The sequence below is a fragment of the Gopherus evgoodei genome, chromosome 5, assembly GCF_007399415.2.
Source record: "Gopherus evgoodei ecotype Sinaloan lineage chromosome 5, rGopEvg1_v1.p, whole genome shotgun sequence".
Lineage (NCBI taxonomy): Eukaryota > Metazoa > Chordata > Testudines > Testudinidae > Gopherus > Gopherus evgoodei.
This window is the reverse complement of record NC_044326.1, coordinates 7178905-7203540: the sequence shown is the minus strand read 5'-3', so window position 1 is coordinate 7203540 and position 24636 is coordinate 7178905. Positions and strand designations below refer to the sequence as shown.

Sequence of the window (24636 nt, the reverse complement as noted above, 5' to 3'; positions counted from 1 at the left end):
AATGGCTTTTCCTCTCTGCTCATATTCTTAAAGTTCTACCTTCGTTTTCAAAGTCAGGAAGCCCTCCTGGGGGCTCAGCTTGCTTGGAGCCAGGGTAATTTTTGTAGTCTCCTCCCCCAATCATGGCAGTTTATGGTGATCTCCGCCACTCACTAGTTTGATGGCTTTGTTTACCTTCTATGTAAATATACCTTCATTATCTCCCCTTGCTCAGGTTATACTGGAGACACCTTGAAGCAGACAGAACCATTCCTTTGTCTAGGAATAGGTTACTGAAGCTCTGTCTACAAAACACCTTTTAAGAAAGTATTTCCAGCACATACTTATAATTCTCCATATAACACCCACTCATACATCATGCAATAATATTCATCACCAGCGTGTTATCAGTTTGCATATGATACTTTGTGATACACCTTTTATGTACAGATTATGACAACATGGTGTAAGGTGTAGTGAGTGTGTCAGGCTTGACAAGAGTTGCTGACACAACATAGTGAACCACCAGCGAGCAAAGAGCCAGTCCTGAGCTGCCTATGAACTTGGTACATCAGAGAGGCCGAAACCCACATTAAAACTAGTACTCAAATGAATGCCACTGTGTTGTGCCACACAGGGCAGCTCCTGTATTTCACAGATCCATTCAAATAAAAATCTACAGCTCTATTAGCACCCAGGGTAGGTAGCTTAGCTTTCTCTGTGAGCGAGAGTGAGGCCTATGGAAAAGCCACTGGCAAGTTTAGTTAGGACGTAATTGTGTTAACACTCTGTGGAGAAATTTTGGATTCAAACAAAGGATAACTTTATCTCTGCAAACAACGGTAAAAGGAGGTCTCACCAGGAGATCCTGAAGCTCTCTCTCTTTCTGTGGCTGCAGTTGCTATAATAAAGGTCGTTTTAATTGACAGACGAAGCAGAGAACATTCTTTCATGGAGTTCGAAGAAACGTTCAGGAGCTGAATGAGTATGAGACCAAGATTCCACGTAGATGTGGGCACTCTAACCAGAGAGTAGATGTTCATTAACCCTTTCAAAAATCTTTTTTCAAATTGTGGCTGAACAGAGTCTTTCGCTGGACTAAGCAGCAAAGAACAAGAGAAGGCTGTGAGATGTACTTTTACTAACAAACAATATGGAGGTTTCAAATTACATTTGTACTTTGGTATGGACTGAACAGGAGCTGAAGCTGGGTTTAATGTTATTGCTGATTACTCACAAAGAGAACCTTTTCCACTTATGATCGTAACATAAGCAAGTTGAATACTTCCTAGAGTTCAACAGAATCTCCTGCACTTTGTCTGAACAGGACAGTTCAAGATCTCTCAAAGTCCTATGACCCAGGCTGTCAAGTGGAGAGAGTCTGGGTCCAGATGGCAACTCCGACACCTCTGCTGGGTCAACAGATCTGGAATTGTGGGGAGAGACAGATAGTTGCAGTAGATCTGAGAGCTACTGTTCTTTTGATCAGGTCTGGGGTATCAGAATAACTTTGGCTTTAGCTTGTTTGATTTTCATCACTCTTAGAATTAGTGGAATTCGGGGCTGAGGAGAGGCAGAGAGAAGACATACCCCCCCCAGAATCCAGAACACACACAGCTGAAGTAAACCAAGTGTCCTCTCCTGCTAGGATATTTTGTGCAGCCAGTTTTTGCAGATATGAATTCAAAAGGTTATCTACAAATACTTTTCAACTGCAACATTTTGTACCAAAGCACAGCAAGAAGAGCGTTCATTTAAACTTCACTTTTCTTATTTTGGGGGATTTATATTAGATCTTGAATGTTTTCCTTAGTTAAGCTTTTAAGTTCTTACTCCAATCACCATCCTTTCATTTGCTTTAGATGTTTTAAACAATTAACATAAAAACTTATATCATTATACACAATGCCTACCGCATTCAGTTTTACTCTCACTCCAGCAATGAGAAATACAGTTTTGGAAAAAAGAAAGACAGCAGTATCAGTTTAAAGGATAACTGAGGGTCAGGATGAGAAATGACACACTGCAGAAGAACAATGGCAAAAAGATTTATTTTAGGTTATTTTCCTATTAATATTACAGGAAAAACAGATTATTCTCCCTGACAAAATCTTCCATTCAAGTTAAGTGAGTTGTAATTTTTCTGCAGGCAGGGCATATGCTCTAAAAATATAGCTCTATTAAAAAGCTTTTCTACACTAACTACAGCAAAAATACAGTAAAATAATAGATATAATTATAGTGCACAACTCATCCACTTCTTTCCCTCAGAACCTTCCTCCCTCTCTTTTAATTAGAATCACAAAAGAAGAAGGAAATAAGGAAAATTGTGGATAATAGCCCTATACACCTTTGGGTTATAAGCTTATTTTTTTCAAATCCTGATTGCCAAGGAAATAAGTATTACTCAAACACGCTATTATTCAATCTTAGGGTTGCCCTTTGTAGAAGACAACGCATAAATTTATGCCATAAAACCATATGTATTAAATTAATCAGAATATTTGTACCACATTTTCGCCTTTGATCAGTGCTTTATGAAGTGACTTGCTCTATGAACATGTCCAAATAAGCATGTTATACATGACTGTAGTGGATGCTTGATGACACCTGCTATAGTAAAGCTTATGTCGGGACTGTATCCTTTCACTATAAAGCTCAGTTTTCAGTTGCTCACGACCTTCTGACAAGTTGGTTTCTTGGGCTGAAATTTTCCATGATTGTCCACAGACTGGGAGTGAATTTATTTTTGAAAGCCTTCAACACTACACCTTCAGCTAAGCTGATTGATGCCAGGATGGGAAAAGAGAGACTCTATTGCCACTAAAAACATATTAAAAACAGATTTCTTTTCCCCTACATACACTAAAAACACAGCTGAATTAAAATGTCTGAAGTGTTCAAGAAGACAGTCCCACTGAAGACTCGGTCAATTAAAAAAAATTCAACTTTAGTCTAAGTATTTAATACTTGTTTGGGTCATGCACAGCAGCTCTAGGTAGGTACAGTCCTAGAACAGCACTGAAACTAAAATCTACAGGACAAAAATTTCAGCATAGAAAACCTGTGGCGAAGTTTACCAGTAGAATAATTGATTCTTTATTGATTCTGTTATCCTTCCCAACTCATCTGCAGATGAGCCTCCTGCCATGATTCCTGTCCCTCTTTAGAGTACTTATTCCCAACACTCCTCGCAAGCTTAGGGTATGGCTACATTTGGAATTTCAAAGCACTGCCGCGGCAGCGCTTTGAAGTGTGAATGTAGTCAGAGCGGCAGCGCTGGGAGAGAGCTCTCCCAGCGCTGCATGTAAACCACATCCCTTACGGGTGTAGCGTGCAGCGCTGGGAGCCGCGCTCCCAGCGCTGCTGCCCTGATTACACTGACGCTTTATAGCGCTGTATCTTGCAGCGCTCAGGGGGGTGTTTTTTCACACCCCAGTTGCAGCGCTGTAAAGTGTGAGTGTAGCCAAGGCCTAATTACTCATCTTCGGACACCTGTTTACAGGAGGGGGAATAGAATTCAATACAAGCTTCCACAGGATAGTGTTGTGAGTGCAGTGGAAAGTTTCTGCTGATGCTGCAGGGTTGTTACTGGTGGCAGTGTTGCTGCTCTTGGAGCTCCGACATCAGCGGCTCTAGCAGACAGTGCAGCACGTTAATTCAACAGAGCTTGATGTTATTCATAGGAAAAACCACAGTCTCAGTTCAGAGGTGACGGCATGTGGCCTGGTTTACTGTCAAAAAAGCACAGTACTAGTGCTTCATAGGAGCTACAGGTACGCTAACACGTGTATGCCCTTGACTAAGTACCCACTCAGTCAGTACACCAGGATCTTGTTCCCTAGGCCAAACAAAGAGGCCCCTCCTATGACTTCTCCTTCTATTCATTGTGTGGGACACTCCAGATGTTGTTAGTCATCACCCTTATCCATGAGCCTGTTAGTTCAAGCAAAACGTTATTATCCATTGTCCTATCATCCCATTCTTATCTTACGAGGGGTCAGTGTGTTCCTGTACCATCTCTTAAGAACATGCTCACATAGTTACTTGAGAACTCTGGGTAGGTGTTCCCATACCATCCTCCCAGGTCAGGAATGCATTTACATGGGTAGCCAGTACTTAGTGTATTATTTTGCCAAGGTCAGACCTACACTTTTTCATCCTTTGGTTCATACTCTCAGTTATACCTAGGGCTCTCGCAAGGCCTACAGATAGCATGAAACTAGGCGCAAGCACTCCCAGACTTCACCAGATCGCAAGCAGGCCACCTAAAAACTGCTAGTAGATTGGAAGATTGACTCATAGGACTAGAGGGGACCTCAAGAGGTCATCATATAGCCTAGTCTCTTTCATTGAGGCAGGACTAAAGTATTATCTAGATCATCCCTGACAGGTGTTCATCATTGGAGATTTTTAAGAGCAGGTTATACAGAGATTCCATAACCTCCCTAAGCAATTTATGCCACTCCTTAACCACCCTGACAAAGTTTTTCCTAAATCCAACCTAAATTGCCCTTGCTGCAATTTACGGCCATTGCTTCTTGTCCTATCCTCAGTGGTTAAAGAGAACAATTTTACTCTCTCTTTCTTGTAACGACCTATACTTGAAAACAGTTACCATGTCCCCTCTCAGTCTTCTCTTTTCCAAACTAAACAAACCCATTATTTTCAATCTTCCCTCATAGGTCATGTTTTCTAGACCTTTATCATTTCTGTTGCTCTTCTCTGGACTTTCTCCAATCTGCCCACATCTTTCCTGAAACACGGCATCCAGAACTAGAAGCAATACTCCAGCAGAGATCTAATCAGCATGCAGTAGAGCAGAAGAATTACTTTTTGTGCCTTGCAGCCTTGGTCTACAGGTGCTGTGCCCTGCAGCTCCCATTGGCCATGGTTCCTGGTCAATGAGCTGGGAGCCATGGAGCTGGGAGCGCTCTGGGATAGGGGATTGTCATAAACAGATAGTTAAGGGTTAATAGAACAGGAGTACTTCATGTCTCTTTTGCCTGTAAAGTGTTAACAAGTTCAGTGAGCCTGGCTGTCACCTGACCAGAGGACCAATCAGGGGACAGGATACTTTCAAATCTTGAGGGAGGGAAGTTTTTGTGTGTGCTGTTAGTTTTTGGTTGCTGTTCTCTCTGGGTACCCCATGTTTTGGACGCTAAGGTTCAGAGTGGGGGATTATACCATGACAGGGATGGAGGCAGCGTGCCTGCAGAGCCACCTGGCCGTGCCTTGAACAGCAACAGCAGAGATGGGGAGGTGCTTACAAGGAGCCGCTGGAGGGGAGCACTCCCTGCCATCTGGCACTCCGAGTCCCTCCAGTGACCCAACCCCCTACCGGACCCAAACTCCCTCCCAGAGCACGCCCCGTAGCCCCTATGCCTCAGCCCCCTGCTGACCCTGCACCAACTGCACTATAAACTGGACTTTCAGTGCAGATCAGAAATGCCAGTTGGTGCAGTACCAGATAAAAGAGCTTTTACAGTACTTTGCATTTGTCCTTATTGAATTTCATCCTATTTTCTTCAGTTTGTCCAGATCATTCTGAATGATAACCCTATCCTTCAAAGCAACCCCTCCCAGATTGGTAGCATCCACAAACTTCATATGCCAGGGCTTCTCAACTTTTTCCTTTCTGAGGCCCCACAAACAGGCTATAAAAATTCCATCACCCATCTGTGCTACAATAATGGGTTTTCTGCATATAAAAGCCAGGGCCAGCATTAAGGGGTAGCAAGCAGGGCAACTGCCCACGGCCCGTGAAGCTAAGTTGCTCAGGCTTCTGCTTCAGCCCCTGGTGACAGGGCTCAGGGCCCCGGGCTTCAGTCTCATGCAGTGGTACTTCGGCTTTCTGCTCTGGGCCCCAGTAAGTCTAACAATGGTCACAGAATATCAGGGTTGGAAGGGACCTCAGGAGGTCATCTAGTCCAACCCCCTGCTCAAAGCAGGACCAATTCCCAACTAAATCATCCCAGCCAGGCCTTTGTCAAGTCAGGCCTTAAAAACCTCTACAGAAGGAAATTCCACCACCTCCCTAGGTAACCCATTCCAGTGCTTCACCACCCTCCTAGTGAAAAAGGTTTTCCTAATATCCAACCTAAACCTCCCCTACTGCAACTAGAGACCATTACTCCTTGTTCTGTCATCAGGTACCACTGAGAACAGTCTAGTTCTCTCCTCTTTGGAACCCCCTTTCAGGTAGTTGAAAGCAGCTATCAAATCCCCTCTCATTCTTCTCTTCTGCAGACTAAACAATCCCAGTTCCCTCAGCCTCTCCCCGTAGGTCATGTGCTCCAGCCCCCTAATCATTTTTGCTGCCCTCCACTGGACTTTTTCCAATTTTTCCACATCCTTCTCGTAATGTGGGGCCCATAACTGGACACAGTACTCCAGATGAGGCCTCATCAATGTTGAATAGAGGGGAATGATCAGTCCCTCGATCTGCTGGCAATACCCCTACTTATACAGCCTAAAATGCTGTTAGCCTTCTTGGCAACAAGGGCACACTGTCGACTCATATCCAGCTTCTCGCCCACTGCAACCCCTGGGTCCTTTTCTGCAGAACTGCTTCCTAGCCATTCGGTCCCTAGTCTGTAACAGTGAATGGGATTCTTCCGGCCTAAGTACAGGACTCTGCACTTGTCCTTATTGAACCTCATTAGGTTTCTTTTGGCCCAGTCCTCTAATTTGTCTAGGTCCCTCCGTATCCTATCCCTACCCTCCAGCATATCTACCACTCCTCCCAGTTTAGTGTAATCTGCAAACTTGCTGAGAGTGCAGTCCACGCTGTCCTCCAGATCATTAATGAAGATATTGAACAAAACTTGCTTGGTGGACCCCCTGCAGCCTGGTTGAGAACCACTGCTAAATCATCGATTTCTTTCTAAATCATTGATGATATTGAACAGAACCAAACCAAGAACTGGTTGACTGTTAACCTGATAACTACTCTCTGGGAATGATTTTCCAACCCCTAATGTACCCACCTTATAGTAGCTCCCTCTAGGTTGCATTTCCCTAGTTTGTTTATGTTTATTATCCCTACTTTGGATATCAGATACTGTTCTACACATATTGAAGGAACTTCTATTGAGGTAGGAGGGAAGGAATAGCTCTTCCAGCTTCCTTATTGAAATCAATACCATATGCACACTTTATAGATCAAACATATTAAAACTACTGATGCCTCTATATCAACCCTCAGACTTGAAACTCTGAAAAAGTACGGCAAACCTTGCCCTGTTTGGAAATGAACCGCAAACGTTCAGAAAAACAGACCTTTCTAAAGGACGTGTTACCATTCCCTATGCAGCTCTCAATAGCAGTACAGTAACTATATTATTTATGCTGTCCTGTAGTGTACATGACATTTTATAGACATAAAAAACAAGGTCTCTCCCCCAAAAGAGTTTATAATCTAATTTACTGTCTTGACAGTATGATGATTATTTATTGTTTGTATTGCCATAGGGTGTAGGAGCCCTAGACACTGACAAGGACCTCATTCTGACAGGCACTGTACAAATGGAGAGTTTACAATCTAGGTACTTGTATGGTCACCAGGATCACAGCATGCAGGTGCCTATTTTTGCAAATAACTCAGCAAATAAAGATAGCTTCAACTCAAGGAGTGGGTGTGATGTGACAAAAGCGGTAAAGAAGAGAAGAGCTCTCTTAGGGTTTACCAGAATTTCGAGGTGCCAAAAGTGATGATTTCTCGACAGACATCCTGCAAACTGTACACACCGCTAGGGAGAGAATTCTAAACTAAATCAATCATGTTAATTAATAATTGATTTATATCAGGCTTTACCATTTTCTGAAAGGGATGTTGACAAGCAGGTTGCCAAGCCGTCTTCTGAAACAGATCCAAACGTAGTGGCCACATATATAAAAATCTCTCAGTATACGCTGTGATGATAAACTACCCGTTCTCCAAAACCTACCAAGTCACCAGCCACAAGGAAATGCATCACCAAACAATGGCTCAAAGGAGAAAACCCTTCCACTAAGATGTGGCTAAGGTAAGCCTTGAAAAATTCTGCCTAAAGACAGTAAGTCCTTTCCCCAACAGGTAAGTAAACATAGTTAGTCTTCTCAACATGTTCAGTCACTGGGGCACATATGTAGATCGTGTGATATAAACCACTCGTACCGGTGGATAGGAGGGGCCGTGAGCACTATTCCAGTCTACAGGTTGTAACACAGGCTGAGCATGCATTGCATTACAATCTCACAATTAACTTTCACCCCTCCAGAGTTCCCAGGACATAGCCTGATTAACCCTGGCTGAGACACAACTTCAACCATACTTAATCAGTAGCACTTACCAGCTTACTAGAGTAAAACAATTATGCATCAAATACCCATCTGCCTAAATGTGGAGTTCTATACACGTTCGACTTGTAGATTGATCAGTAAATAATAGCGCATATACTTATGTAGGACAATGCTACAAGTAACTTGCTCTTAATTTCATACCACAAATTAACACCAGAAAATTGTATAATATGTAATATATTTAATTATCTCTGAAGAGTCATTCTCTGTAGCATTCTCTGTTACACAACATGCAAAAACCCCAACCAAGCCAAAGCTCTGATAGATTTATGAGCCCAGAACAAACATCACAGCATGGATGTAGTGGCAGGGTCCAGAGATGAGGACAAGTATTATGAGAAGAATGGAAATCCTCAAGGCCACCATAATATCCACTTCAGTTTGAAACAGAAGACATCTCATGACGAGACTCTCAGTCACTCTTCAGCAATCTATCAGACTAACCAGGGACATATATATTCTCCTCTTCATACGCACATATAATTCCTGATGATACTACATCTTTTCTAAAACTATATTTGAAAGAAACGTGAGCGCGTGGTAATGCAGAGGATAAAGTCAGAAGATCGGAGCTCATTTCCGAGATCGGTCAGTGACTTCTAGATGAATAGATTTTTTAATGCCAGAAAGGACCAGCGTGATCATCTAGGTCTGACTTCCTGCATAACACAGACCAAAGAATTTCACCCAGTGATTTCATCCAGCCCAACAACTTGCAGCTGAACTAAAATATATCTTTCACAGAAACACCGAGTTTAAATTAAAGATGCCAAGTGATGGAGTTTACCACATCCCCCGATAGTCTGTTTCAATATTTAATTACCCTCATTGTTAAATATGTGCATCGCACTTTAATCTATCAGGCAAAGGTATACTGAGACCAGCGCCTGGAAACTGAAGAGCCCTTTGGTGTAGGAGCTCTTCCCTCTCGGTAGGTAGTGGGCAGACAGTGATCAAACTGTCTCTTAATCATCTTAGATATAACAAACAGATTGAGCTGCTCAACTGTCTCATTGTAACAAATGTTTTCCAGACCATGAACCTATTCAATTTCTGAATATCCTTTTAAAAGTGTGCATACCACAACTGGACACAGTATTCCAGCAATATTTTATCTAATCCTACAGAGAGGTAAAAAATATTGTGCAACTTTTGTTAATTATTTAAACTATCTGCCTCCGTTTCCCCATCTGTAAAATGGGGAACATTCACAGCACATCAGATCAGTGTTAATAAGTTTAATTCATTAATGTTTGAAAATGCAATTCAAGACCTTTGGATGGAAGATAGTGCCATGTATTATTATTATGTGCCCATGAGCAGAAGGGAATACATTCTCATGTATAAAGTGAAATACATATTGTTTTGTACAGAAAAAAAATGTTTCTAGTTCTGAGAAGCCCAGGAAGGGTTCCCAATAGTCTGATATACTTACATGATACAGAGCCAGGACTGTTGATACTGAACCCCTGTGACGGTTGCTGTGACCCCCTGAATTGTATCTGATAGGAGGTGAACTAGAGGGGGTGGAAAAAAAAAAAAGACACTTAGAAATGTACTGGAAATTGTAACTCTGCAGAATTGCAGCTTCATGAAACCAGACTCATGCAGAGTTCTGATGGAAAGTACTGGCATGAATACTGCACTTTGATTCACTTATCTGCTGATTGGATTGATGCACAGGAGAAAAGGATAAAAGATAAAAACACAGCAACCTGATGTTTTCAAATACTGTCCTTAAAAGACATTTTACAGCCTTGAGTGGCAATGTTCTTCTCTTCGTAACAGAGCTGACCGAGTCAGGCTATAAGGCCTCTCTTATAGAAAGGAGGGGGAGAGGGGGAAAAGGTTAGGCCAAATCCAATTATCAAAAGATTAAATCTTATCCTTTGGTTGGACTATTTTATTCCCATTGTTTGTTCTGTGGAACAATTTATAACTTTATGCTCAATTGCCATTGAAAAGAGGCAGAAAAATCTGTATTGCATATAGCTATAAATATATGCCCATATGAACGAATGAACGCTTAGCACAGAATAACCAAAGCAGGAACATGTGTTACTCACTCAGGAGTCTTGTCAAATTTGTTAATTAAATTAAAGGTGGGACTCCTGTATTTTAAGTAACACACATTTTTGTATTCACGTAAATATTTTATTTTCAATGAAGAGTTTCTAAAAGGCACATGGATGCTTACAATCAATGCCTCTTTGTTCAGTTAGTGTTGCATGGGTAACGGACTGGAGGATCAGGTGCTGGTGCCATGTACTGTCACATGGTTGACTACGATTTGATCACTGGCTCCAGTGTCTTAAGCTGTAGGCCAGCTGGTGTTGCTCCCACAGCATCTCACTGAATTTCTGGAGAAGAGGAACTGCCTCTTGCACTTTCATTTGATTGTCAAGTCTCAGAGGGGAGCCATGTTAGTCTGTAGCCACAAAATCGACAAGGAGTCTGGTGGCACCTTTAAGATTAATTGATTTATTTGGGCATAAGCTTTCATGGGTAAAAAAACCCACTTCTTTAGATGCATGCAGTGAAAGTTACAGATGCAGGCATAAATATACTGGCACATGAAGAGAAGGGAGTTACCTTACAAGTGGAGAACCAGTGTTGACAGGGCCAATTCAGTCAGGGTGGATGTGGTCCACTCCCAATAACTAATGACGAGGTGTCAATACCAAGAGAGCGGAAATTGCTTTTGTAGTGAGCCAGCCAGTCCCTATTCAAGCCCAAATTAATGGTGTTAAATTTGCAAATGAAGAGAAATTGCAGAGCTACATAATGTTCCAGACTCCTTGTTTTCATTTGACTGAGAAACAATGTTAAATGGCTCCACAGGAAGTTCTGTCCAGGTCCCCTCAATGGTTAGATATATGCAACCATGAAGGATTTCAGCAGAGCCGGAGAGAAATTCACAAGCATGTGTCAAGTTCGGTGATTTTAGGCTTAGAGGGATTCCCATGGCAAAGCTGAGTGTTTCTGGGAGCAAGCAGTACCAGTCCTGAAGGGACTCTAACCAACACCACAAACAAACAAGCTCTTACAGAAAGAGAAATATTCCAAACCAAAGGGTAATGAAAAACAGAGCACTTTAATGCTGCTGATGACCCATCCTTTCAGACTGAACCAATATGACAAACTAGAATATTGACTTTGTGTCTAGGTTAAGTATAAAATGTATCTTAACAATTCAGACAGACACAACATGGGATAACTCAGCTACCACATTAATAAGTGACTCAGATCTAAATGTTACCAACAGCACGACACACAACATATGAGCATGTGGTCACGGGGAACGAGCAGTGAATATTGAGACTCATAAGCCATAATGGAAACGGTACAAAGCAATTTAGATGCTGTTCATAAGAGTCAAAACATGCAGCTCAGATAGAAACTCCACAGTTACAATAAATGAAGCGGTAGTTACCATTCCCTTCTCTGGGGGCTCCCGAATCGGTGAATAAAGTGCTCATTATTTTGTCAAAGTTACAGCTTGGCTCTGTGTTGTCAGAATCTTCAGCAAAGTGTTTCAGCATCTCTCGAAGGACATCATCCAAGGAGGTTGCTGTCTCATCCAGTATGATGATAGCTCTGGCCAGGAACCCATCCAGGTCACGGTGGGCTCTGACTTCTTCCTCAAAATTCTTTAGCTTCAGGTACTGTATTAGGGAAAGGTTCTCTCATTAGACGTTTCATACTCACGCTAGATGTACTAATGAACTACTAGAGCAACCCGACTCCCTGTATAGTTAGCCACAAATATGCAGTTCATTCGGGCTGTAAAACTGACACAGATCTAAAGATTTTATGATACACATCCTGCGGGACACTAGGAGTGCCACAGACTCCCACTCTCAGACAAGAAAGTCAGAGATAGAGACTGAACACAACCAGGCTTGACCACAGCAGAGCAGCAGCACTGTGATAACTCTATAGGTTATTTTTTTTGTTAGTTAAATAATTCAGTTATCATTGAACTAAGGATCTGCAGTTCCAGCTCATGGCACTGGAAATTGTGGGTGTTTGGGTACCGTTAAAAGAAAATAATCAGACCACAATATGTACACAATCAAACAGATACTGCAATACAGTTACAATTCTGCAGGTGCTTCAGGCAAAGTTCTGGCAAAAGGACATATAAAAATAAAAAATTTAAATACTAGTGCTAAATGAATGGTTAAGGTTCCTAAGTCCCATTTTCTAGAGTGAGTTAGGCCTACAGGAGTCTAAATCTGATTCATTTAGGCTCCTAAATAACCTTTGAAAAGGTGACAAGCACTTTCAAAAATGTTACCCTATATCCTTATTGTTGGGGTCCACAATTGTCTCACACATGACAAATGTAACCTCTTACCCTTTTCCATTTATAGCCTAATCAAAGTGTGACTAACATTATACTAATGACTAACAATCAAGTTGTCAGTACAAGCAACACATCCATTGCAATGAACACTGTTTTACTTTGCATGAATCAGTTTCTTACATAAAATAATCCTTCTCCGTCTAAATTATTCTAAGGAACTAGGCTTCTCTCTTCTCAAATAATCCTTCTCCGTCTAAATTATTCTAAGGAACTAGGCTTCTCTCTTCTCAAAGTCTTTGTTGCCGTATGTTCATTAAAAGGGAGATTGATCTTCATATTACTACCTATATTGTGGTAACCCCAGGAAGTCCAACTGAGGAACAGAGGGCCCTATTGTACTAGACACTGTACAGACAACCCCAGCGACCACAATCCATCTTACGAGACAACTCAGATAAACAGGGGAGGGTAAGACAACAGCAAAACAAAAAGTTAAGCAGAAGTCTCCATTTGCCACTCACCTAATCAAAGCCAGACAGGCATGATTTGCAAGAACCATGGCAGAGGTGAGGTTTAAGGAGCTTTTGTAAATAAGGTAACAGAGTGACTTTGCAGATTTTAACAGGGTTCTTCTCCCATGCTTAAGGGGCGATGGGAGAACCACAAAGATGTTTGAGAGAAAACTGGACTGAACAGCAGTATCTGTTGGCAGAGCAGCATTAAGCGCTCTGAACATGCCCATCGCCCCTCTGATTCACCTCACAACATACTGCTTCTCCAGCTGCCTTTTACAGAGATATACAGCACCCTGTTGAATCCTACGTGCTAGAATCCCCAACCTTCGGTCGTTGAAGCGAATGGCACATCGCACCCTCAGCAGTGTATTTCAAACCAAAGGGTAAAGAAATACAGAGGGCACTCCAATGCAGATGGCTTACCCCTTTTGGGCTGTACCAGTAGGAATTTCCCCAGTGACACACAGTGTAAGTCACAATTCTAGACAGGAAGAATGGTCTAGGTCACTGGCTCTCGACTTTTCCAGACTACTGTACCCCTTTCAGGAGTCTGATTTGTCTTGCGTACCCCCAAGTTTCACCTCACTTAAAAACTACCGGCTTATGAAATCAGACATAAAAATACAAAAAAAAAAAAGAAGAAGTGTCACAGCACACCAGTGCTGAAAAATGGCTGACTTTCTCATTTTTACCAGACAGTTATAAAATAAATCAACTGGAATATTAATCTTGTAACTATATTTCAGTGTATAGTATATAAAGCAGTATAGACAAGTTAGTGCTTTTTCTGTAGCCTGTCGTAAAACTAGGTAAAAATGTAGAGGAGTTGATGTACCCACTGGAAGACCTCTGCATACCTCCAGGGGTAGTGTACCCTGAGCTGAGAACCACTGGTCTAGTGATTAGAGCACTAGCCTAGGAGTTGGCAGACCAGGGTTCAAATCCCTGCTCTGCCAGACTTCCTGAGTGACCATGGGCAAGTCACTTGGGGAAATGAGGCACGGAAAGACTATCTGAAAATGGGGATGACCGCATTGAACTGTCTCACAGGCTGCGAGGGTAAAAATGCTAAAGACTGTGAGATGCTCAAAAACTACAGTCATGTGGGCCAGAGAAGTATCGTAAGATAGTATCAGGTAGCTATCAAAAATGACTTAAATTTTAGGTTAATGTAACTATGGCACTCATGCTGAACTAACCCCTTGGCTAGGTCAACAGAAGAACGCTACCCCTTCCATTGGTGTAGGCTGGGTCTGCACTATAGGGTTACACCAACATAGCTACAGCACTATAGCTATGCTGCTACAGACCCCGCAAGGTAGCCAGGGCCTTAGCTGGAAATGCGGGGGGCTTAGCTCAAACTAAGGGCTTGTCTACACTACCGCGAGGGGTCGATCTAAGATATCCAACTGCAGCTACGTGAATAGCGTAGCTGAAGTCGATGTACTTAGATCTACTCCCCGTGATGTCTTCACGGGGATAAGTCAACAGCTGACCCTTTCCCACTGACTCTGCTTGCACTGCTCATTCTGGTGGAGTACCAGAGTCAACGGGAGAGAGCTCAGCACTTGATTTATCACATCTAGCCTAGATGCAATAAATCGAACCCCGCTGGATCGATCCAGCGGGTAGCGTAGACAAGCCCGAAATCTGCTCTATGAAGAGAAAATTCACTTGTTTAAGCGTAAAATATTTGTGAAGGATTGGTCATTAATCTTGTCTTAAACAATGTTTAAGTCACAATGGGAAGCTTTATGCTGGAATTGTCCTAATGAAAACTGAAAAAAAGTCTTATAACAATACAGTTGTTTATAAGAGGAAGAAAAAAATTCTTTGTACTCCCAAAGTACAATTGCACCACTGCAAACCAAAGCTGTCTTCATTGCAAGAGGGAAACAAAGAGTCTTTTCATTCAAGAACATAATTAACATTGTTTTCCCCCTTCACAAGTGATAACCATGGCTTCACGGCCAACAACAATAAAAGTGAGTTATTAACAAGGCCCAAAAGGAGTTTTATCTGTTGGGCTACTGCTGCTTTGGTGATTACATCTGCTCACAAATGCTGCAAGAAAGTTTCAAAAATGTGTTCCAAAAATTTATTCTCATGAACATTATTTCCTAGTTTTCCCAAAGCTGAGGTTGCTTGAGGCAATTCACTCAATTGGTTGGGGCTCTCATAAGCAGGTTCAAATCCTGCCAACAATCTTAGAATCAAACAATATGTTTGGCTTCTTTGATTCTCATGCTTACAGGGCATAAGCTGATCAACAGCTGGAGGCAAGAAATATTTCCTCTCTGTAGATTATAAAATATCAGGGTTGGACGGGACCTCAGGAGATCTAGTCCAACCTGCTGCTCAAAGCAGGGCAAATTCCCAGACAGTTTTTTTTTGTTTGTTTGTTTTTTTAAACCCAGTTCCCTAAATGGCCCCCTCAAGGACTGAACTCACAGCCCTGGGTTTAGCAGGCCAATGCTCAAATCACTGAGCTATCCATAGGACTACAGGAATAGCTGCACTATAGGAATTTATGTACTCCTCAAGTATCTGCCATGAGCCACTGTCCAAGACTGGATACTAAAATATGTCTCAACAGAGAAAAAAGCAAAGGTATCGGTCCATTCCAGAGAACTGGCTGAATTGAAAACTCTTCAATAGAAAGATTACAAGTATCCAGTCTAAAGCTGTAACTTGTTTAACTGGAAAGCAAGCATTAAGAATTTAATTCTCCTTTAAAAATCACTGCAATATACTCGCAGACTTGAATGAAAGACAACAGCTAGCAGCGATCAATGCTCTGCAACTCGGACCAGAGAGATATTTAAAATGGAAAAAACAGATCAGTTCTTTCTTGACATACCTGCTGAGAAAATACATTCAGCATTCTCATTTTCCCTGCCAGTAGTTGATGGCAAAACACCTACAAGAGCATAAGGAAATGGTGCTCCGCTGTAGCTATCTGTGATGCCATCACCTGTTACAAGGGAGATAATCTGCCTGTGCATTCTAGCAGGCACAACGCTTTGGAATTTACCTCAATGAAAAGTGGCTAGTCTGTAAACAAATTGGTCTCTCCCATTCTATTGAGAGTCACCACACACACTACTCGTGCATTGCTCGTTCACCAAGAGCTGCAGCGGGGGCGCCGCATGTCCCCAATCAAAATGGTCACAACATGTCATGTTCCTCTGTTGGTCTCGCAACCCTCCTCTCCTGTTGCACTGCTACCCCTCCATCCACTGCCTTCTGAACTACCCAGTTGCCCCCATCGGGCGTGTTCTCATCTTTGGGCAATACCAAGAGAAGGGGGGCTCCAGAAGCAGAGAAAAAAGAGACTTGAGTAGAGTACGGAAGAGGCACTCACATCACCGCTGTCAAAAAAGAAATTAAGTCAACTCTGCCTGCGTCTGACTGGTGGGGAAGGAGGCACACATTCAGCCAGCATAGCAGGTGGCTGGCTGGGGAAGGGTGTCCTGAAGGACAGCAGTATCTTTCTGAAAACAAGTCGGTGACAGCTCTGAATGTGTTATATCTGGGGACTTTGGGGCTGCAGATGAGGGTTAGTGTGGGAGGATGGCAGAAAAAGCAACACCTTACTCCTACCCTGAGCACCCCAAATAACGTGGTGGCCTATGACTTGCAAGATGCTTTGAGTGCTGACTACTCTGGCATTCATAGAGAAGGATTCACCAGAAAGGAGCAAATTCCAAACAAAAGTGAGAATCTAGTTTAAAAAAAGGGGGCGGGGGGAGAAATACATCCATTCTCCTTAGGTCAGTAGTTCTCAACCCGTGGGCCCAATCAGCACACAGCTACAACCCATGTGACACCCTCAGGGCCACACATGTAGTGTATATATTGTGTGAATGCACCCTCTCCCCCCTAAAACAGAGAGCTGCATATGCAGCCCACAATGATAAATAGGTTGAGAATCACTGGTCTGAGTGCATCTATGTCACTTGCACCATCACATCTTGCAGATGATACCAAACTGGGAGGGACTGCAACTGCTTTGGAGGAAAGGGTCATAATTCAAAATGATCTGGAAAACTGGAGAAATGGTCTGAGGTAAACAGGATGCAGTTTAATACAGACAAATGCAAAGTGCTCCACTTAGGAAGGAACAATCAGTTTCACACATACTGAATGGGAAGAGACTGTCTAGGAGTACGGCAGAAAGGGATCTAGGGGTTATAGTGGACCACAAGCTAAATATGAGTCAACAGTGTGATGCTGTTGCAAAAAAAACAAACAAACATGATTCTGGGATGCATTAACAGGTGTGTTGTGAGCAAGACACAACAAGTCATTCTTCCACTCTACTCTGCGCTGGTTAGGCCTCAACTGAAGTATTGTGTCCAGTTCTGATCACCGCATTTCAAGAAAGATGGAGAAATTGGAGAGGGTCCAGAGAAGAGCAATAAGAATGATTAAAGGTCTTGAGAACATGACCTATGAAGGAAGGCTGAAAGAATTGGGTTTGTTTATTTTGGAAAAAAGAGAAGACTGAGAGGGGACATGATAGCAGTTTTCAGGTATCTAAAAGGGTGTCATAAGGACAAGGGAGAAAACTTGTTCATCTTAGCCTCTAAGAATAGAGCAAGAAGCAATGGGCTTAAACTGCAGCATGGGAGGTTTAGGTTGGACATTAGGGAAAAGTTCCTAACTGTCAGGGTGGTTAAACACTGGAATAAACTGCCTAGGGAGGTTGTGGAGTCTCCATCTCTGAAGATATTTAAGAGTAGGTTAGATAAATGTCTATCCGGGATGGTCTAGACAGTATTTGATCCTGCCATGAGGGCAGGGGACTAGACTCGATGACCTCTCGAGGTCCCTTCCAGCCCTAGAATCTATGAATCTGAGCACAGCAACACAAGGCCTCTGAACCAGTCCTCCTTTGGGGTCAAGCAAATTGGCTACAGAATCCTTAGCTAATCCTAGTCAAAGCAGATATGACAGATTGAATAATAAATAATAGTAATTATGCCCTAAAATCCTTTAAGTGCTACTTGTATACAAACAGGTGAGCTACATCTTTCAATTCAAAAAGCAAACAGACAAACTGCTGTGTATTCACTACTGCCTTCCTTTGTTTCTTCTTTCTAAAAATGAACTCTCTTCTGTGGTTAGAATTTGGCTTTTTAAGAGACTGTGTGTTTTATTCTGTTTAGCACCCAAAACATTTTTGGGTCTTTTTGTGGAGAGGGGCAATCAAACTATTTAAACCAATTTCCAAACATGGGTGCCTGAAGTTAGGCATCTAAATACCCATTTTAGGTATACAAATGCTAAATTAGAGTGCCTATACACGGATATGGTTTCAGGCACCTGAATCAGCATTTAAGTGCCTAAAACAAGCATTTAAGTGTCTAAATACAGATTTCTGCACATAAAAATACCCAAGCTTCAAAATCTGGCCCAAAATAATAATAGTTTTAATAATTATACACCTCTACCCCGATATAACACTGTCCTCGGGAGCCAAAATAATCTTACTGCGTTATATCGAACTTGCTTTGATCTGCTGGAGTGTGCAGCCCTGCCCTTCCGGAGCGCTGCTTTACCGCATTATATCCGAATTCATGCTATATCAGGTCATGTTATATTGGGGTAAAGGTATATTTATGTAACCTATTGGGTTTTGAAGGGCTAGCGAGTCTTACTTCGGAGCTCGTGGGCGGGTGGGAAATTGGGGAATGAGTCAAGAAGAGTTAGAAAGGGAACACCACACATTTAGACTGTCTCTCTCCCAGTTTCCAGATCCCACAGGATTGCCAAGATTCTAGATTTTAAGTGATATCGGGTAAGTTTCCATTTCCTTTGCAACACGCTTTCTGGTTGATTTACCTATTTATTAAATTGTTTGCAGTAATGTGGTTTCTATATGAATTTTTTCATTTCTCTGTTAGCACTAACATGTTATGGCCGCATAACTAAGTGCAAAACAAACATTATTTGACAATAATCCTCTTTGGCTACACTGCTGCAAGGGAGTTCACTCCTGCTGAACCTCCTGAAGGCAGATCTGATTAGCTGGGATAAACAGGAAACTGAATCACACAGTTACAATATCTATTGGGTGCTTTTGTTTTTAAGTTTGAGGCAAGCTAAGGAGACTGTATTGCTGTGTGTAAGCCTGGACCACCTTTCAGGTAGTTTCATGAGAGCAAGCGATGAATAAAAAAGGCCCAGTAATAAGAATATTAGATTTTGATGGCCAAAGAAATTGTGTTAGGAAAAGGAGGACAGTACATGGCTTTTGGGATGTAAATAGAAACAGAAGTATTCTGAGAGAGCAAAGCATTGAAATGTCTTCTGATTAGGCCAGAAATGATCAACTTTACTTTTTCTAGTAACATATTATGATTTACAGGAGTGAGTTAAAAAGGATTAACCAGTTAAACAAAACTGCTACTTACCTTTCTAGATGTATGTAATAAAACACAGCCAGCACTTTCACTTTCTACTGGAAAAGAATTTGAGAAGAATATTACAATCGTAGATAACTGGCAGGCAACAGGCATCAAACAAAGGATTTGCAAATATTCTACAATATAATGCAGGGTGAAAGTTTATCATTCTACTGATAAATGAAGCTTTTTGGTCTGACATTGGCAACATTTAATAATCTTTCCAGACAAATTTGTGACTGCAGCAACAAAAGAGCTATTTAGTGTGCAGAAATTTGCTTTAATATTGAAATCAAGAACAAAAAAAATGGAAATAAGTCAGCAAAATGCTTCAAGGTTCTGCAAAAATATGATTTTTTCCATTAGTGACAAGATTATTTTCATCTAATCCCCAATCCAGTAGGTAAAATATATAATTGTAGCCTACGAATCTGTCTCTCATTCAGGTTTACTGACAAAATGTTTCAAAAGGATCAAGAGTATTTCCTCATTCAGAGTCCAGCCATGCATCCACAGTAATTAATGCAAAAAACTCCCATTGACTTCAGTGAGCAGTGGTGACAGTGACACGAAGACTTGGAGACAGAATGGGAAAATATCACCACCATCTACTTATAAATGATCAAACTCTATGGTATTACCTTGACAAGATCAAGCACCACAAACTATTTTTAGAGTTTTTGTAGACTTACTTTGTGTGTAATATTACATGCATAAGACTGGAAACTTATGAAGACCTAAAAAAGGCACTTAGAAAGTCATTTTAATGTGATTCTGTATTCTAAATTCTTACCCCCATTTGCTAGCCACACAATATATAGTAAAGCGATTTTTAATTTGTTACCTAAATTATGGAGAACTGAATAGCAAAGCATAGGAAATTCCTACTCCCAATCCTCTCCAAAGAGCAAAATAAATTCATAATCAATTAAGAAAATTTTGCATATCTATAGCTGTTGGTATGAAGTAGGAAACACTCTAGGAAATACTTTCTGCTTATGTACATAAGTACTGTAGTATTAAAAAAAAGAGTGATTACTTGGTACACTAGATGTAAAAAGTAATTTCCGATGTATGTTAACCAAGGACAGTTGAATGGCCAGTGGATAAAACGTCTGCCTTATATTTCACAGGTCTGAATTCATATCTCTTGGGATTGCACTTGTTAAAAATTCCTCCTTTGCTCTTCACAGTACCAAAAGCACCAGTGTATTTTCAGTACTTTGTTTTATGACACAGACACACAGTGAAAATGCTTAAACAACTCTTCTACAGAGCCACTGAGTTCAATGGAAATATGGACCACATCTTTGCTGAAGACACAAAAAGCGTAAGAGCGCTTTATGTGTGGAGCCGTGACTGGGTAGAGCACAATCAAGGATCTTAAAAGCTACTAATCTTTTCTAAATTGGCTGTTTTTAAAGCCACATCTTTAAATGGCTGAACTGCTTCTATTATCTTATTTTTATGTGCAAAAATATTTTTGATCTGCTCCCCTTCTCATTTACAAGTACTACATGGGCCTGTCCTCAACTGGTGCTCTACTTAACTCCGTTATCTTCAGTGCAAATAAAGCTGATTGACACCAGCAGAAGATGGGGTTCACCAGACATACAAGCTATGCCTTCACTGCAGAGTTAAACTTGAGTTAAGCACTGCTCTAGAGCAGTGGTTCTCAAACTTTTGTACTGGTGACCCCTTTCACATAGCAAGCCTCTGAGTGTGACCTCCCTCTCCGCACCCATATAAATTAAAAACACTTTTTTATATATTTAACACCATTATAAATGTGAGAGGCAAAGCAGGGTTTGGGGTGGAGGCTGACTGCTCGCGACCCCCCATGTAATAACCTCATGTTCTCCTGAAGGGTCCCAACCCCCAACCTGCCACTCTGTAGAACACTGGAGCTGCAGAAAGTGAATGGCTCTGTGCACAAAATGACTATTAGCAGCTGACAAGTTGTGCACATATATCCCCCCCAAGTTAAAAAGCACTACCACACTTAAGTTAAGGGTTTAGCGTGCATGGATGGACCTCAAGTTGGGGCACCACATGAGTTACAACTCAAGTTAACTCTACAGGGAAGACAAGCCCGCACACACACCCCTTTAAGCACAGTGAAACATTATAAGGCAGTTCAGATGTAATCACTTTCTTCCATAGAGAATCTCAGAGTACACAGGCTACATCCATTTCTTTCATCAATCAACTAGTTAAAGTGTAATTAACTCTGAAGTATTATAGATTAATGTAAGTCTCCATATGAAAGTTATGATTGTTAAAATATCTTTGCCAGGAATATTTGATTTATAAGTCATCTTTACTTGAAAATGGTATTTAGTAGAAAAACATAAGCCTCCAGCGACCAGAAACAATGGGCATTTTCCCCAGGCTTTTATAGTCACTCTTCATTATTCCCAAATATTTTCCCTTTACAATAGCCTCCATTTACAGTCTGATTACACAGATAGAAGTGTGCTAGAGAGACTTGGAATCAGTAAAAATAGAGAGGAATGCAAAAGCTGAAAGTATGCAATCTGGTGGCTCCAGTAAAAAAACCAAAACAAAAACCACCAATCAAAGAAATGAAATGAAACTCAAAATAAACTATATCTGTGGGTATTTGATTATTTGCAGTCTGTCCTTTGCTCCATCCTTATGGATGCGCATGAATCGAATATAACTGAAGTTACCCTTCGTCACTTCATGACCCTCTCTGTTCAGTTCATCTACTAACTCAGCAGTAAACCAGTCCAATTACCATCAGCAATTCTCTTAAGTAATCTTCTTGAATGAACTCTTTTGCTTCATCATCAAAAGCAAGCAAAAGCATCTCTGATTACATCTTCTGGACCAGGGCCATTTAAACTTCTCATCAAATATCCTCAGGAATGTATGGAAGTTTTATATGGCCTGAAGCCTCATTCATCACAGTATCCAAGAACACAGCTTGGATGCTTTCCCAGGAAAGGAAGCATATCATGCAAGTCTTCCTTGTTAATAACACTGTCCCGTTCTGATCTAGCGGAATTCTTGAATCTGATACAGAAAGAACATAGCTAACACACTGGGGCATGCGTGTGGCAGGAGCTTTAGTGGCCTTTGTCTTTATGTGTTTTCTTAGATTGCTGGCTCTTGGTGCTTAGATACCCCAGCGATGGGTACCTAGGTAAACAGACTGAGCAAACAGCATAAATTAGAGCTAGATAGAATGCATCAAACACGGATCTAATTTGAACAGTTACATAAAATAATTTAATTTAAAAAAAGGGAGGTGGGAGAATTGATATTTTTAAAAATATCTAAGAATTAAAAAACATACCACAGTCGTTTTGTATTTTCAATTCTGTTCTTCAAGCTCCTCCTTGCTGAAAATAAAATTTAAAAAATCCCAACCAAGAATGTGGTTTGAAAATCTATTACAAAAGTCTAATAAATATAGTACTTTCATTACCTCTACGTATCTCTGCATGTAGCAAACAGAAAACAATAATAGGGCAAGGAGTCTAACCTTGCATTTGTTAGACTGTATTCCAGTTTGTCTGGAGATTTAAAAAACTGATCAATACAAATCAGCGAATAAACCCCAGATGTACATCAGAACCTGTGCTTAGGTATCACACATTATGATTCGTATGATACATACGCATACGCATACACACACACACACGTCTACCGGTTTGCTCAGACGAGCTGTGAGAAATTCATCGGGACTTTAAAATACTTTTACAGTGACTATGACAAATTGCACCATGTTGAATTCACACTTGTGGCTTTGCATATGGGCACTCAGAACTTCTAGCGGTGCACCATTGCTTTTCTCGGTTTTATTATAGTATTATCTAGTACCTAGGACAAAGTCTCTTTCCAACCATCTGCAGTTGCAAGCAGACTAACAGGACAGGTTAGCTTCTACAGCTTGACAAGGATGGGTCTGACATGACAAAGATTCATAAATAGGATGATTGGATGTTTATTGTGACATTTACTCTATGCACCTTAAGGCAAAGTTTTCTCTGAGACAGTCTTTGCATAGCCTGCTAACCTCCCATGATTGGGTAACTTGGAAATGCAAAAGAAAGTTTCAGATTTCGTTTTTCAACAGGAACTGCCAGAATTTTTCTATGCAAAAGCAGCCTTGAAAACAAACTCATTTAAACTGAATGGTAGGTTTGAAAGCTTGTTGCTTGCATCTCACTTTCTCTAACTCAAATTTCCTTTCCCCTCCTAGGCCCCCAGGACTGGCCTTTGGGGTCTGCAAAAATCACAATCACATGTGTTTGAGATGTCTCCACATTACGGACAGTGCACAAATTGTATGTAGACCGACCCTTAGATTTAAGATCTCTGCAGCAGGGACTGGCTTTTTAGTACAGCAGCCACAGCAAAAGGGTCCAGAACCCAGGGGATTCCTCCAAGTGCTAGCATAATAAAATAAGTAAACTCCAGCAAATAAAACTGAGCAAAATAAGAGCAATTTCATTATCTTCTAGTTTTAAAAGTCTTATTTTCAGGTTTTGAAGTGATCATGTTTGGGCACTTAGACAAAAGCTAATAATTCTGGATCAGGGCTGGTGATTCTTCCCCAAGGACTCAAACAAATTAAAACACATTTCTAACAGCATTGGCTTGCACTCTGGACTGCAGCACCAACGACCATCCTGCCATTTTGTTTTCTTCAGGATCTATGTAATTTGTAGGCCACGCTTTTGACACAGAATGCAGTGGGGGCACTGCGAGCAGTGACAGGAACTCAACTCACACCACTGTTCTTGAGGGGGCGTTCCAGTGGCTCTTCTGGCTCAAATGGCTCTTCTGCTTTGCTGCTTGCCCTGACTATTCACTCAGCGACTTAGCTGAGGGCCTTTCATTTGCAAGCTGGTCAACAGCCAGCATTGAAAACCTGAGCCTCTGTCTTCCTGATTTCTAGCAGTGCTTTATCAGCTGCAAACGGACAAGGGATAAAGGCAATTAGCTTCACATGAACTTCTCCCTCTCACCCCCATTGTAACTCTAATTTTGACATTTGGATTTGGCACTGGGGAGAATAATTTGAAGATTTAAACCCTACATAAAATCA

At 41.4% G+C, this 24636-nt stretch overlaps 1 protein-coding gene across 7 annotated transcripts in view; it reads right to left on the bottom strand.

Moving 5' to 3' along the window:
• The window catches only part of SLC4A11 (solute carrier family 4 member 11), a 196855-nt gene that overhangs the window by 100203 nt on the left and 72016 nt on the right, over positions 1-24636 (bottom strand). For 5 of the 7 annotated variants that reach the window (XR_004000528.1, XR_004000525.1, XR_004000527.1 and 2 more), the window contains exons 4-6: positions 19566-19612; positions 11756-11987; positions 9758-9839 (exon numbers count right to left, since the gene is read on the bottom strand). Coding sequence is in view for 2 of the 7 variants with exons in the window: in XM_030563594.1 (XP_030419454.1) it covers positions 9758-9839; positions 11756-11987; positions 19566-19612 (361 nt within the window). In the remaining 5 variants the exon portion in view is untranslated. The remainder of the gene's footprint in view (positions 1-9757; positions 9840-11755; positions 11988-19565; positions 19613-24636) is intronic. The other 2 variants (XR_004000526.1, XM_030563595.1) reach the window with 1 other exon arrangement.